We start from the raw sequence: 15,566 nt of genomic DNA, 5'->3' as shown, positions 1-15,566 counted from the left end.
TTGTTACACCTTCTCCAAACTGCATATCTAGGATCACCTTCCCCTGGATTTGGAATCGATCCAGTAGCAAAGCCGAATTTGTTCTTAACTTCCAAGGCTATTTTCATAGACCTGCTCCACGATGCATAATTGTGCTCAAACAAAGGGGGAGAAACGAGGACTAAGTTCGGATTCTCCGTAATGTGCAAATAGAACGGATCATCGAACTCATCATTCCGTTGAATCGGATTGAAATTAGCTGGATTCTAATTCGCAGGGGGGGGGAGGTTTGTGCGGCTGAGCTTCCTTCTCCTCCTGCGTTGTTCATAGTCACTACTGCTGCGTAGCTATGGCGTCGCTCTGATACCATGATAGGAAAGCTAATACATGATGAGTTGCATCATTGAAAAGGGACATGAAAGCTTCATTGAAGAAGATGGATGGTGAACCAGTACAGAGAGAATGAGAGCTCAGATATGTTGAATTGAATGAATAATGATTCAAGCTACAGTAAACCCTCAAATAACTACCTTAACCGAAAATGAAAAGGGATGTGAAAAGACAACAAAGCCCCTGAGCCTAACTGCCTAACTGCCAAGCTCCTGAGAGAACAGAAAGAAGAGGAAAACAGTGCAAAAGGAAAATTTATGATTTCCAAACTCACCAATCCATTGTATTTATAGGTAGAAAATACGAGAATTATAAATTAAACTTGTATAATTCTTCAAAAAGGAAAGGTGTAATTATGTAATATTACCAATTAATAAATTTTAATTAATTTCCATTTTACATTTACTTACCAAATAAGTTTTACTACAAAAGTTTAAGTGAGAAAATGAAATAGGAGGATTTTGTTTATATATATATATATATATATATATATATATATATATATATATATATATATATATATATATATATATATATATAGATTATATGCCGTAAGTTGTCATATATTAGACTTCCCTTTACAAGGCGTTTGGTTGGAGGGGAGGAATTATGTGGGAAAGGAATTGTAATTCCATGGGAGTTGAATTACTGGGAATAAAGTGGGAATTTAAATTCCAGTGTTTGGTTGACAGGAATAGAATTACTGGAAATTTCAATTCCAATGTTTGGTATACATGGGAATTGAAAGGGAATAAGTAGTATAAAGTCAAAAATGTCCATTATTGTTGTTAGACATTAATTTTAGGTTAAAAAAGGAAGGGGTAATTTTGACTCATCACTATCTTTTTTTCCTAGGAATTAAAATACCAGGGGGACATGGGATTTTAATTCCATAAAAACGGGGGAATTGCAATTCCAAGGAATTGCAATTCCCTCCAACCAAACTACGGAATTTAATGGCCTTTGGAATTAGGTGGGAATTAAGTGGGAAGGGAATTTAAAATCCCTCCAACCAAACGCCCTGTTAAATCTCACCCTAGGAAGCGACGATGGTTGATAGTTGCAGGCATGTTACAATATATTAGTGGGGTAAGATAGCATTGAGGATCATTTATCGATCACATGATTTTGCATCTATAGTCAATGGAGTGATCTGATTCATCATATGTACTGAATATAAGAATAACAATCAATTAAAACATTGAATATATCTGCAGCTAGCCAGCAAATTTAAATACATTGAAGTATATGCATGTGCCTGTAATTTCAAAGTCAATGGAGTAAATATATGTGCATTAATTTCGATACTACAAGTGCAGATTTTGTTTAGGAGGAAAGTTCTTTCACACAAGTAAGCGCATATGTCAAAAGTTATACATGTGCATTGTTCTTATATTAATTATCAAATTAAACGCTTATTACTATGTCAAAAATTATAATTAGTAGCGAAGAGACAACTCTATTTCCTTCTACTTACATAGTGGTCAATGTCATGTGCGTTTCGATGGTAAAATGGTAAATATATATATATATATATATATATATATATATATATATATATATATATATATATATATATATATATATTAGTTCAAATGAGGACAGGGCCTCCCGTCCGGTCGGTGCGAATTGCATAGTTAGGTATGCATAAAGACTCTATGCATAAATGTATCACACAGTGTTCGAAAATGCATCAGAATAATGCATCACACACCAAAAAAAAAAAGGCACCATATATAATGGTGTATTTTCAGACACTTTAAGGTGCATATATACCAACCTAATGGTGCATGATCGCACGTTCGCACGAAAAACACTGTTCGCACAGGAACCTCAATTAGTTACCATTATGTAAAAATTATAACTAGGTGAAACTTTATATATATATATATATATATATATATATATATATATATATATATATATATATATATATATACACACTTATGTAACAATTGACGTCATATCTTAATGGTGAAACGCTTGCAGCTGTTTATGAAGGGAAAATTAAAAAAAAAATAAAAAAATTGACAATTGGGAGCAATCCCTTAAAATAATGAGAGGGCTCCTTGTACGCAATAATCAAGGCCGATTTTTGGCTCGTGCATAATGGCCAACAGGGCCTCAATTTTAGAGGGCCCAATATCTATTTTGACTTGACTGCTTAAGAAATTTAAAAAAAAAAATGCAATTAAGCACACATTTCTTCACACATATTTTTATCTTGCCTAAAAATCATTAGTTTTTTTTCCAAATCGCACACCACTATTGAAGAGGGCAAGATTCGTCCTTCCTCCATTAATTTTACAACTTTCTCCCAAAATTTTTTGATTACTAATGTTGCAATTAAATTTCCACTTTTCTCTCCTAATTAATTGAGCATGATTATACTTCTAGTGGGGCTTCATTTATTTACAAGAATGAAACTACAAAAATTCAAAAAACAAACCCTAGCAGTGATTAAAAAATTAGCTTCTATTGATCAATTAAGTCACCATAACTTACTCATTTACAATCTTATAAGATGGGACGCTTTTATCTTTTCATCACAAGAAATAAAAAAATAAATAAAATTTATACATAATAATAATGTGGATGGATCGTTGCATGTCGTGGACTCCAATTCAAGTAATATAATAAATAAAAAGGTAAAATAAATAATATTGACTTCCTGGCCTTTCAAGCATTATTCTCTTTCCATAAATGCTGATAGTATTCCTTAATCTCATCAAACTTCCATAAAAGAAAAGACACACAATCCTAGAAAAGATTAAGGAAACCTTATAATCCTTATTCCATAATAGCATAAAAAAAACTTCCGTATGTCATCCATGATGGCGAACCACCTCCCCGGCGGCGGCGGCGGCCTGTCTCCGGCGATCATCCTCTGGTGTTGGGCCAATGTGGTGATCTCCATCGCGGTGGCGATGCCGCCTCAGAACCCTCTCCAGTGCAACGCAACGGGGTGCACGCTTTACAACTCTTACGGCGTGTGGGGCGACAGGAAGGAGTGCCGATCGCCGAGAGCCGTGTTCCCGACGACGGAGGAGGAGCTCCGGGCGGCGGTGGCGGATGCCCACCGGAGAAATGAGAAGATAAAGGTGGTGACGAGGTTTTCGCACAGTATTCCTAAGTTGGCTTGCCCCACCAATGGTGTCGATACGATCTTCATTAGCACTGAAAGGTAAGGAAACCCATTTTTTTTTATTTTTTTTTTTTGTTAGAGGACCCTTTATTATTCCAATTAAGGGGTAAAGTGCTGACCAAATTAAGAAGAGATTTGAACTCTGGACCTCTTTTAAGGGACGAGAGTGCATTTGCACTTGACTTATCCAATTAAAGGGTAAAGTGTTGACCAAATTAATTTTTTCATATGAGAAAGGGTTCGAACGCCGACCTTTTTAAGGGACGAGAGTGCATGACTAGTCAGCCAAACAAGCTAGTTGAAACTCATTTAATTTTCTTCTCTCTTTTTCTTTTTTAAATTATTATTTTTATTTTTAAAAACTTTCCTCTTTTTTTTTTTTTTTTTTTTTTTTTTTTTGGTTGAAAGTCAATTTTTTCCAATTCCAAGTTTTATTAATCTAAGTGAGAAAATTAAAATTAGTAACAAATATCCCCTACATTGATTTTTTTTTTTTAAATACAGAATTTTTATGTGAAATGTTGAGGAATTTTAAGCTATAAAATTCATAAATTAAAACATGGGTTTCATTCATGGTATAATATTCTTTAATTTTTTTTAAAAAGTAAATTGTTGTAATAAAACTCGTTATTTCTGGTCATGGTTTTTGACCGCCCTAAAAACTGGATGAAATTTATGAACTATTCCTATCTTTCTTACAGCCTCAAAAAAGTGGTTGTTATTTTCGATCATTATTATCTTGGAGTAGTTGGAAATCGACCAAGAATGATGGCTGAAAATTTTTATGTTTCTGTAAGTTAGGTAAAAAAAAAAAAAGTATATATTCTTTGACAGTACAATAAACATGTTACGTATTAATTGATTTATATTTAATAATAAAAACATGATACACCAACAAGAAATTGTAAATTAAAAAGTAGAAAATACGAGGCAAAATAAGTGAATACTTTACAATAATTTTTTTAAACAACGTGAAGGCTTTTAATTCTAGGGTAACATTTTTGTGACACTGTTTCAGAGGGTCTTAATCGGTGGACGAGTTGAATATTTTTTATTTTTTATTAATGAGTTGGATCTTTAAACTCATTAATTAAATATTCGATCTGTCTCACAGATGGAGACCGTGAGACAATCTCACACAAGTTTTTGACTTAATTCTGTACATTGTAACAATTTTTATCTATTGCGCCCAAAGAGTCAATATTTCAGCACCGAGCCGAAGTAACATTCTCTTAAGGAGAGGGACATTGATGTCATTTGAGGACAAGGTGTTTGGAAGTTGGTGGGCATACTTTAAACTTAGAAAATATAAAAAATTAATAACTAACGCTAACCAAATTGATCAGATAATTTATAAGTTGGTAACTATAATGCAAGAAAGCTGGGACGGAGCCAAAGGGGGACGGGGGGAGGCTGCCCCCCTCACCCCACCCCCACCCCCTATATAGTTTTTTTTTTTTTATGTATATATGTATATATAGTACAAGTTTTAGTATTAGTATAAAAAAACTATTAAATGTTAACAAGAATGAGTTAGATTAGTTGGTAGAGCACATGTTTGAGAATTATAAAGGTTAAAGATTTGAATCCTAGTATTAACATATTATTTTTACAGTGTTTTTCATAGCTTTTTAATATTTAATACACACACATATTATCATCACCAAAAAAAAAAATACACACACATATTATATATAATATTCTTTTATATTAATAACGCGATAATATGTAATTCATAATGTGTTTTCTATTCGAATTATTTTATCAAATTAATTAATTTATTTTTTTTTTTTAATTATCTCTTTTGTTTTAATGTTTTGCCAAAAAAATTTCTGACTCCATCTCTACTTCTTTGCCCCCCTCACCCGAATTTCTGGCCCCATCCCTGCAAGATATATAGTATGTGTTTTATATCTATCTAATCACTTATTTGGAACTATAGATAACAGTAAAGAGAACATGATAGTATTTAATTATGTTTGGTTGTACTGACGACAGGTACAACTCAAGTATCGATGTGGACGTGGCGAATCGGGCGGTGACGGCGGACGCGGGGGTGGGACTGAGGGCACTGATAGACAGGGTGGAAGGGGAGGGGCTGAGCTTGGTGGCGTCGCCGTATTGGGAGGGCGTGACGGTGGCCGGAGTTGTAAGCACGGGGGCGCACGGCAGCTCGTGGTGGGGCAAGGGCGGAGCGGTCCATGAACACGTGATTGGGATCAGCCTTGTCGTCCCGGCGACGGCGTCAGAAGGGTATGCAAAAGTGGTGAGGCTCACGGCGGAGGACCCTCTGTTCAACGCCGCAAAAGTTTCTTTGGGATTGCTCGGCGTTATTTCTAAGGTCAGTACACTTACTTCCTTAATAACACTCTAAATAAATTATTATGTATGTGTTTAGTGTACATTTAAAATATTCTTCTCCAAAATCTTGAATCCCCAATCTCAAGGTCCCCTATGCCTCAGCCTAGTAGAGAATATAAATCACGACAACTCATTAGTAGTTTAGCAGGCGGTATGATCAACTAATGTACGTCTGTGTACACAAGGGATCTGTGCACTTTGACATAATCCCTATTGAGTTTCCAACTTTAATTTTTTCTCCCAAATATTATTTATTGAACCAGTGAGCTAACCCTCGTGTGCCTAATTATACTTATGGGGCATAAATGAAATGACGCGAGTTTCTTTTATATCAATTAAGTAGGTTCAAACTATAGGAAAATAGTTATCAAATATGATTAGTCTTTGATGTGTGGAAAGAAATATTAACGAGCCAAATATAACAAGAGTGTGCTATATATATACACTTAGAATATTATTTTTATGTATTTGAGTCTCTGATATAATTTCTGTGTAAAGTTATTTAATTATTTATTTTATCACATCATATACCGACGATTTATATACGTAAAAAGAATGGATCTAAACTTGTATATTAAATATATCATATCAAATCTAAGCCACCAAACTATAGAGTTTTTAGGGTGTGTTTAGTTTAGGTTTATCCCATTTCTTAAAATTTTATATTATCCAAGAATTGAGAGAAATGTTATACGAAAGGATTAGGTGTGACTAAAAATAAACTATACAAGTATAAAAAGTTACTGGCTCTATTACATTGTAATATCAGTTCATATACTTTCTCAACCTACTGAAACACAAAGAACCGATAACGCCTCCACCAAGACTTGAACTTATAATCTTCCAAATAGAAGTCTAACACGGGTACCATTAGACCACATAGTCCTGGCCACATTTTTCAAACTAATTAAATAAAAGTATATAATATAACAATCGTGAAAAAATGGTCCTATTAAAAGTTATTATTAAGTTATCAATCTGTCATAATCACTTTGAAATATTTTTCATATAGACATATGTACACAATTTCATTCATTATAAACTGCCACCTACGTATACTTGTTTGGTTGACGTGACATGTTCTCTCGATTTGGTTGACATGACAGTTATCCTACTTTAAAAATTATTTTTCAAACTTAATTTTAAATTTTAAATAAAATAAAATAAATAATATTTTTTTAAAAAAGAAAAACCCAAGCCCTCCCCTCGTTTTGGCTAGAGATCGAAGAAGGCAGGGGAGGGGCAAAGGGGGGCTAGATTTTTATTTTGAACTTGTGATATTCTCTGATATGAATTGTCAGGTTTAAACACTTACTATTATATGACGACAACTATAGCTAGTAGAGAATGTACAATTTTATTCCTGTATGTATATTTGTGTAATAGTCAATAGCACGTTTCGAAGGCAAGATACTAGACTTGGCCTATTGTCCCTTCAAGTTGCCACCCAACATTCAACATAATTATAATTTTTTTCTGTATTTTAATAGCATATTTGACCTTTATTCCATAATTTGATTAATTTGTGATTTTTGGCGTTTTGCATATGAAATCTATATATTCTTTTTATTATGAGATTAATTCAGATTGTACCCAAAAAAATTTAATATTTACTCGAAAAAATTGTGACTTAGACTTAAAACACCTTTGATAGCTTTTAATTAAAAGCAAAAATACTTTTGCTGAAAGTACGTGAAAACAAAATAATCTTCTACCATTATTTATTAGTAGTATTGGTAGGTAATAAATATTGATCAGTTGCTCACCATATGTACGTATGTATATGGTTTCTAGTTTACTTGGATTTGTATAAAATATTTTGTACTAATTAAATATTTTATTATTTAATTTAGTTTTTTTTTTTTAAATGAGTAACTTGCAATTGCGTGAACTAATTTACATATATAACTAACAAATATGAATAGTTGTGACTTGTATTTTTAATATGTTATGAGTTATAATAATGTACCCGAATGGGCTTAACTCAATGGTTTAGTGGGCAGTATTTGGGAGAAGAGATCAAAGGTTCGAACCTCGGCGGTGATAATGTAAGAATTATGTCCATAGTGGTGTCTGTTGAACCATTGAGTCACCGTGATTTACAACTTCTCACAATGCTATGTCGGGTTGGGGACTTTAACCTTTTGGGAGAAGAAGTTATAATAATGTACTTGAGTATGGTTTTGGACCTTGGTCCATACAAATATATGGACCACGGTCCACGCAAATTGATATATGTTTGGCAGTACGTGTGAATTTAGTTGTGTATTAATTATTAAAAATTAAATTAAAATTTACAGGTGACATTATTATTGGAGCCAGCATTCAAACGAAGCATAACCTTCAATTTCACTAATGATAACGGTCTAGAAAATGAGTATATTGAGCATGCAAAGAAGCATGAATTTGGAGACCTTCAATGGTATCCTTCCAAAAACATTGCAGTCTACAGATACGATGATAGAGTTCCCTTAAACACACCCGGAGATGGCGTCAATGATTTCATAGGATTTCAACCCAACCTTGTTCTACTTACCAAGACCATCCGAGCCGCAGGTACTTTAATTTAATTTGTTGCTTTGCAGTTTTTTTTTTTAATTAAATGTTTCGGGTGTTACTGTTTAGTGCCTAGAGTGTTTAGGCGGTGTCTAGTAATCCGAGTATATCGTATCCACTTTCCCCACTCAGGACTAAGAATTGTTATACTGTTATATTCTCCAAACTAGTCAACTGCATAGTCTGCATTTGTTAAATGGTTAGTTGAGTACGTACATGGCTGGAGAAATATAGAAGGCAGTAGCCGAGTAGGCAAAAAAATCACTTGGCCGAGTTGAGCGCCAACTCGATCGAGTTAAACCCTCGACTCAGCTAAATTGGCGCTCAGCTCGATCGATTCAGGGTCTAAAGTGCCTAGTTAGCCGATTAATTGGTCAGCCAACTAAAAGACGCCTAAGTTGATTTTTACAATACTATTTATAATAAAAATATTACACTTTTAACCCTTCAATTATATTGTTGCCATTTTACAATTTAGCTAGTCAGCGTTATCAATTTGGTTCCTTAGTTACCTTATTGTTAAATTCCTGTTACGTTCGTTTTAGGGTTTTGTTTTGATTCTATTGAAATTTTATACTCAGCTCCTAATTTTTCTCGTAATTAACTCAATCCAAATAAGATGAAATTATCCCTTGCTAATTTCACTGGCGTTGGTACTAGCTAGGTGTGGTGAAAATAAGATGAAATTGGCAGGGGGATTGATACTAACATAGGTATACTCAATTGTTATATTATGGACCAGAGTTTATATTACATTGTGAACCTTGATTCAAAAATTGTGTCTTGCCGTTAATACATTCTATAGTTGCACATAACAATTAGTGTACCTGCGAACAAATTGAAGGCACATGACATGGTAATTACAAACACATAACATGATACACAAATAAATTGAAGTAAATTTCAATTTTGGTCTTATGACTATTGAGGTTTTGTTAATTGCAATCCACGACTTTAAAAAAATGTTAAATTAGTACCTTAAATATTCAATTTTTATCAATTTTGGTCATTCTGGCCAAATTGCCGCCCAAATCTCACCGAAAAATAGAACAAATTGCACTTTTGGTCCTGTGAGTATTAGGGTACTGACAATTTGAGTACGTGACTTTTAAAACTTCCAATTTAAACCTTTAACTATGCAACTTTTGACAGATTTGATCCTTCGGTCCAAATTGCCGGCCAATTTTGACCGGAAAAACATAAATTGTTTTTTGACGAGGGTAAAATTGTCATTTCACTCTCTTCTTCTTCATTCACCCCTTCTTCTTCGTTCTTCTTCTTCTTCATTCTTCTTCTTCTTCATCCTTGCACTGGGAGCACATCCACGCCAATGGATTACGCGGCAAATAAATCCTGCTGGGTCATGGATTACCTCCACGCCAATGGACACGCGCCGCATCTCGCCGCCGGAAATTCCCCGGATCCTGTCCGTGTCGCCAACGGTTGAGTCTTCTTCATCCTTGCACTAGATCCCATTTTCCATAAAAGGGAACCTTTTCAATCTGTACTCTGATATACCCCTCCATACTCATAAGCTCAGAGTTTCAAAAGAAGAATCTTCCCACCCCTCCTCAGATTAAGCCATAACTATCACAGATACAAAAATAATCATAATAATTAATTTAGGATAAATTAAAAAGACTGAAGGAGGATATTTGCATAATGGGAAAAAGAAAATCAAACTGGAAAATTCAACTGATAAAAGCAAAGAAAATTATAAATTATAATTCTTGTTAAAGCATAGATTCTTGAAACTGACAAAAAGAAGGGGGTAAAACTTTATACCTCAAATGAACCAAAATTGAGAAGCAGGAGAAGAATTATAGTACTGGAAAAAACACAACATACGAAGACTCAACAGGTAAAAGGAAATTTTGAAAGGTTAAAAAAATAAAGATTTTTTTTCTTTTTTAAAGTTTTCTGAGAGGTATAAATACAAACCCATTCCCAAAAAGAAAACCCAGAAATTATATACTTCGTGCAAGGATGAAGAAGAAGAAGAACGAAGAAGAAGAAGAACGAAGAAGAAGGGGTGAATGAAGAAGAAGAGAGTGAAATGACAATTTTACCCTCGTCAAAAAACAATTTATGTTTTTCCGGCCAAAATTGGCCAGCAATTTGGCCCGGAAGACCAAATCTGCTAAAAATTGCATAGTTAAAGGTTTAAATTGGGAGTTTTGAAAGTCACGTACTCAAATTGTCAGTACCCTAATACTCACAGGACCAAAAGTGCAATTTGTTCCCGAAAAATATTAATAGATAAAATAATGAGAGTATTTTAATCATTTTACTTCTCTTTTCTTTCTTTTCCGACAAGTCCATATCAGCTACCGTGTTTCAGATCCGGCGGCGACGACCTTTTTACTTTGTTTCTCAACTGCGTCTTCTTCAATGAGGGCCTTTGTTAAGCTAGTATTCGCTCTTTGAATCAATTTGTACAATAGTAAAGCAGTCATCTTTGCTCTGTCCCTCACAGAATCAATATCTTGGTTGTATGTAAACTTGCATCTTTCCACGAAACTTATGGATTTATCGGGGTTGTGTATGATATTAAGCAGTAAATTGGATCTTTTCAATTTCGATCTTGAATAGCCCCTCCTTAATCCCATTAATGCATAGTAGTCTACGTTTCCAGTTTCACGGGAAACAACCCTCTGCTTCAGTTCTTGAATGTTCGTGCGAAAGAACATATCAGAGTTTTTCAGGAATTTCTCTGTACTGCACATTCTGACGTTTCCACAGAGGTCTGTCGTAGAGCCCGGTACTGCACATTCTAACGTTTCCACATAGGTAAGTCGTGGAGGCTCTAAGCGTGTAGCACTAGGCCAAGAAGCCTTGAGGTGCTTCACAGTGGACATCTGTGGAAACGTCAGAATGTGCAGTACCGGAAAATTTTTGAAAAACTCTGTTCTTTCGCCATGAAAATTCAAGGATTGAAGCAGGGGCTGCTTCCGGAGAGACTGGAAACATAGACTACATACTATGAATTAATGCGATTAAGGAGGGGCTGTTTTAGATCGAAACTAGAAAGAGCCAATTTACTGCATAATATAAGATACAAGCCCGATAAATCCATGAGCTTCGTGAAAAGATGCGAGTTTGCAGAAGACCATGATGTTGATTTTTTGAGGGGTTAGAGCAAAAAAGATGCGAGTTTGCAGAAGACCATGATGTTGATTTTGTGAGGGGTTAGAGCAAAGATGATTACTTTGCAATTGTACAGATTGATTCAAAGAGCTTATACTAGTTTAACAAATGACCTCATTGAAAAAGATGCAGTTGAGAAACAAAGGAAAAAGTCAGCCGTCAGCGAAACATGGTAGCTGAGATGGACTCATCATAGAAGAAAGAAAACAGAAGTAAAATAACTAAAATACCCTCATTATTTTACCTATTAATATTTTTCGGTGAGATTCGACGAACAATTTGGCCGGAATAATAATCAAAATTGATATGATAAAAACTGAATAGTTAAGGTACTAAATTAATAGTTTTTAAAGTTCGTGAATTACAAGTAACAAGACCTCAATAGTCATAGGATCAAAATTGAAATTTACTCAATTAATTGTTAAGTGCAAGTACGAAATATGTTAATGGTAGACATATAAGATATTGGTTCTCAATCGTTATGCCATGGAACCGTGTTTACCATTCATGGTGAACACGGTTATCTTTTTTTTTTTTTTTCCTTAATTAATTGCGTGACTTTTCTTCTTCATTTTCACATTTCGCGATTTCACTTTAATTTGAGGTGAGCAATGATTTTGGACATTCATAAATTATGAATTCATGCTTGCACATTCACTTTGGAACCATGCCTACACCTTCCCGTCCGAAATCACGGACATTCATAAATTATGAATCCATGCCTGCACATTCACTTTGGAACCATGCCTACACATTCACTTTGAAACCATGAGATTATGAATTTTCTGTTATGAGATTATGAATTTACATTGCATTCATAATCTCATAACAGAAAATTCATAATTTGATTAAACGCACGCCGTTAACAGCACATTAGCTATTTTTTTTTTCGCCTAAAAACGACGTCGTTTGGACTTGTGTTCACCGTTCACGGTGAACAACGTTTCCACGGCATAATTTGCGTTAAAAGTTTATGTGTCAACGGCCTGTACAAATTTAGTTTTGGACCAGAGTCCATACCTAGTCCATGGTATAATTGGTTATGCTAGGGAGGAAAATTGAAATAGGAAAATGGTAATTTCCCTTCTTTTAATTACCAAAGAAGTATATAGTTGTGAGTGTATTATGGATGTTTAATTATGGTGCAGAAAAAGGGTTCGAAAAGAGGAGAGATGCGAACGGAAAATGCATGTCGGCGAGCACATTCATGGCGGCCAAGAAACTGATGGCAAACGGATTGAAGAACAACGGCGTCCTCTTCACCGGATATCCGGTGGTGGGCCGACAAGGCAAGATGCAAACCTCGGGTTCATGTCTCTACACGTCGCCGTCCGACAGCCTCACCTCCTGCGCCTGGGATCCGAGGATCAACGGCCTCTTCTTCTACGAAACCACCGCCATCATCCCCGCCGCCAACTTCGGGGACTTCATACGCGACGTCAAGAAGCTGCGCGACGCGGCGAAGCCGCAGAGCTTCTGCGGCGCGGACACGTACAACGGGTTCCTCATACGCTTCGTGAAGGCGTCGGCGGCGCACCTGGGCCCGCCGGAGGACTCGGTGGTGGTGGATATTAACTACTACCGCGCCGACGACGCCGTGACGCCGCGGCTGAGCCAGGATGTCTGGGAGGAGGTGGAGCAGCTGGCGTTCTTCAAGCACGGCGCCAGGCCGCATTGGGGGAAGAATCGGGACGTGGCGTTTGCCGGCGTGCGGGGGAAGTACCCAGGTTTCGACAAGTTTGTGGCGGCCAAGAAGGAACTGGATCCCGACAACGTGTTTTCCGGGGAGTGGTTGGACGAGGTAGTGTTTGGGAAGGGCCGCGGCGGCGTTAAAGGAGATGGTTGTGCCTTAGAGGGATTGTGTGTGTGTTCGGAAGACAGACATTGCAGCCCTTCTAACGGCTACTTTTGCCGGCCGGGAGTTGTGTACAAGGATGCTCGTGTCTGCACTTATTTGGGGAAAAACTCCGTTTCTTGATTATGTGACACTCATTTTCTAAATAACAACACTCCCCCCATCCAACTTTAAAGTTAATACACATTTGGAATGAGTATCTATATATCCGTCTATCTATTTGGAATGAATTTTATATAGAGTTAATACCATTTGAAGTCCTCTGAGTATAATGGTTTTGCCACGTTTAATTTTAAACTTTCAAATTGATCATTTGTGGTCCTTCGACTTTCAAATTTAACCATTCGTGATCCAAGTTAACCACTCATGGTCCTTCAAGTTTCGAAATTTAACCAATCGTGATCCTCTTGAAAGGACCATGGTTGGTTAAAAGTGAAACAGAAGAGATGATTTAGAAAGTGGAATCCAAGTGTGACAAATGGGAACCTTCAAGATATTGAAGATGACAATAGAGAGATATCTGATTCAAGGGATGGTATATATTAGAAACCTTCAAGATATTGCAGATGTCATGACGCTGCTGTCCCTCCACTTGATCAAATGCTTAGGAGGATCGTAACAGATCTCAGCTCGATCCTGAACTTCTTTCTCAAAACTTCCTGGAGACGTTAAAAAAAAAAAAAACTGCCAAAGCTCTCTTCTTCGGCAGCTTGGAGACGAAGAGGTCTCTTCATCTCTGAGCTACCGGAGACGAAGAGACCTTCATCTCTAGGCTGCCAGGAGATGAAGGGACTCTTTGTCTTCGTTTCAAGGCTGCCGGAGACGAAGAGATGATCTTTTCATCTTGGGCAGCCTGGGGTTGACTCCGTCAGTCCGGAAGTTTTTCTTTTAAAAATTTAAAAATTTAAAAAATTATTTTTTAATTCGATAACCGTCACCTTCTTCATTAATAAGTAAATAGTTCATTTTTAGTTCAATTACATAATTTTACATTGTTCAGAGACTCAATTTTAATTTTTTTTTTTAAGTTCAATGATCCAATTGTAATTCTGTCTATAGTTTAATGACCTATTTGACCCATATTCCTAATAATAATAATAATAATATAATAATTATAATAATAGAAGCAGCACAGCAACCCATGGTTGTATCAATCTATTTCACTTACCCAATTTTATTTTATTTTTGGTTATAAATAAATTAAAACCAACCCAATCGAGCAGAACCTGTCCAGTGGTCCAGTTTTACTCAGAAGAGAATAGCGATATTATTATTATTATTATTATTATTATTATTATTATTATTATTTGTACATGCATGCATGATCCATTATAAGATAAAAATATATATATATATATACAACCATGAACCACCGACACTCATCAACTACATCCAGCCAAGTATCCAATGGCAAATAACATCCACTGGTCCTCCTTGTTTCATACTCTATTATATTTTGATTTGCTAGTATAATGCGATAAGATTTATGAAAATTTTAAGATGTTAATTTATTCTTCCCAAAAGGTTGAATCTCCAACTACAAGGATCCCCACATTCTGATTCAGAGCATCTGAGAGAATGTAAATAATGCTAACTCAGAAAATCTTAATTTATTAGGCAGGGATTTGGAGGGTGGGTCGAGTCTTGCATTCTGCTATCGAAGCGTGAGCTGAGGTTGACTGCTACGCAAGTATAATGAAATAAAGTTACATCGTCTTGGCTGTAAGGCGTAGTGATCATCATATACAAAAAAAACGATTTAGACAAATCTTATACTAGAGTATATCTTAAACGAACTGACGGTAGCTTGTCTACGATTAACATAACTTATTCAATAAATGAGTAGCCATATTATGAAATGCAAACTTAGATTATTATTATTATTATTATTTTATTATTATTATTATTATTATTATTATTTTTGATTGACCAAGAAAATCTACATCACTATTCTAGAGTCTGTGCTGGAAATTCTAGGGATTATACAAGAGATGTAAACTACATTACAAAAACTTTAATTTGTTAGTAAAAAAAAAAAAAAGAAAAAAAAAACTTTAATATGTGCAATGAGTTTAATTAAAATTATATTGATAAAAAGTCAAACCGGTAGTTGTAAAGTATAAGAATTATATT

The 15,566-nt window shown here is 35.3% G+C and overlaps 1 protein-coding gene across 1 annotated transcript; it reads left to right on the top strand.

Moving 5' to 3' along the window:
• The first annotated feature begins 3,118 nt into the window (after positions 1-3,118).
• Positions 3,119-13,668, top strand: LOC109178643 (L-gulonolactone oxidase 3). Its single transcript, XM_019328179.1, has 4 exons — positions 3,119-3,553; positions 5,513-5,855; positions 8,176-8,431; positions 12,727-13,668. Exons 1-4 carry the CDS (start codon positions 3,192-3,194, stop codon positions 13,554-13,556), a joined length of 1,791 nt encoding a protein of 596 aa, XP_019183724.1. The 5' UTR covers positions 3,119-3,191; the 3' UTR covers positions 13,557-13,668.
• The last annotated feature ends 1,898 nt before the right edge of the window (positions 13,669-15,566 follow it).

The sequence above is a fragment of the Ipomoea nil genome, unplaced genomic scaffold (genome assembly GCF_001879475.1).
Source record: "Ipomoea nil cultivar Tokyo-kokei standard unplaced genomic scaffold, Asagao_1.1 scaffold0865, whole genome shotgun sequence".
NCBI lineage: Eukaryota > Viridiplantae > Streptophyta > Magnoliopsida > Solanales > Convolvulaceae > Ipomoea > Ipomoea nil.
This window is presented reverse-complemented; position numbering and strand designations above follow the sequence as displayed.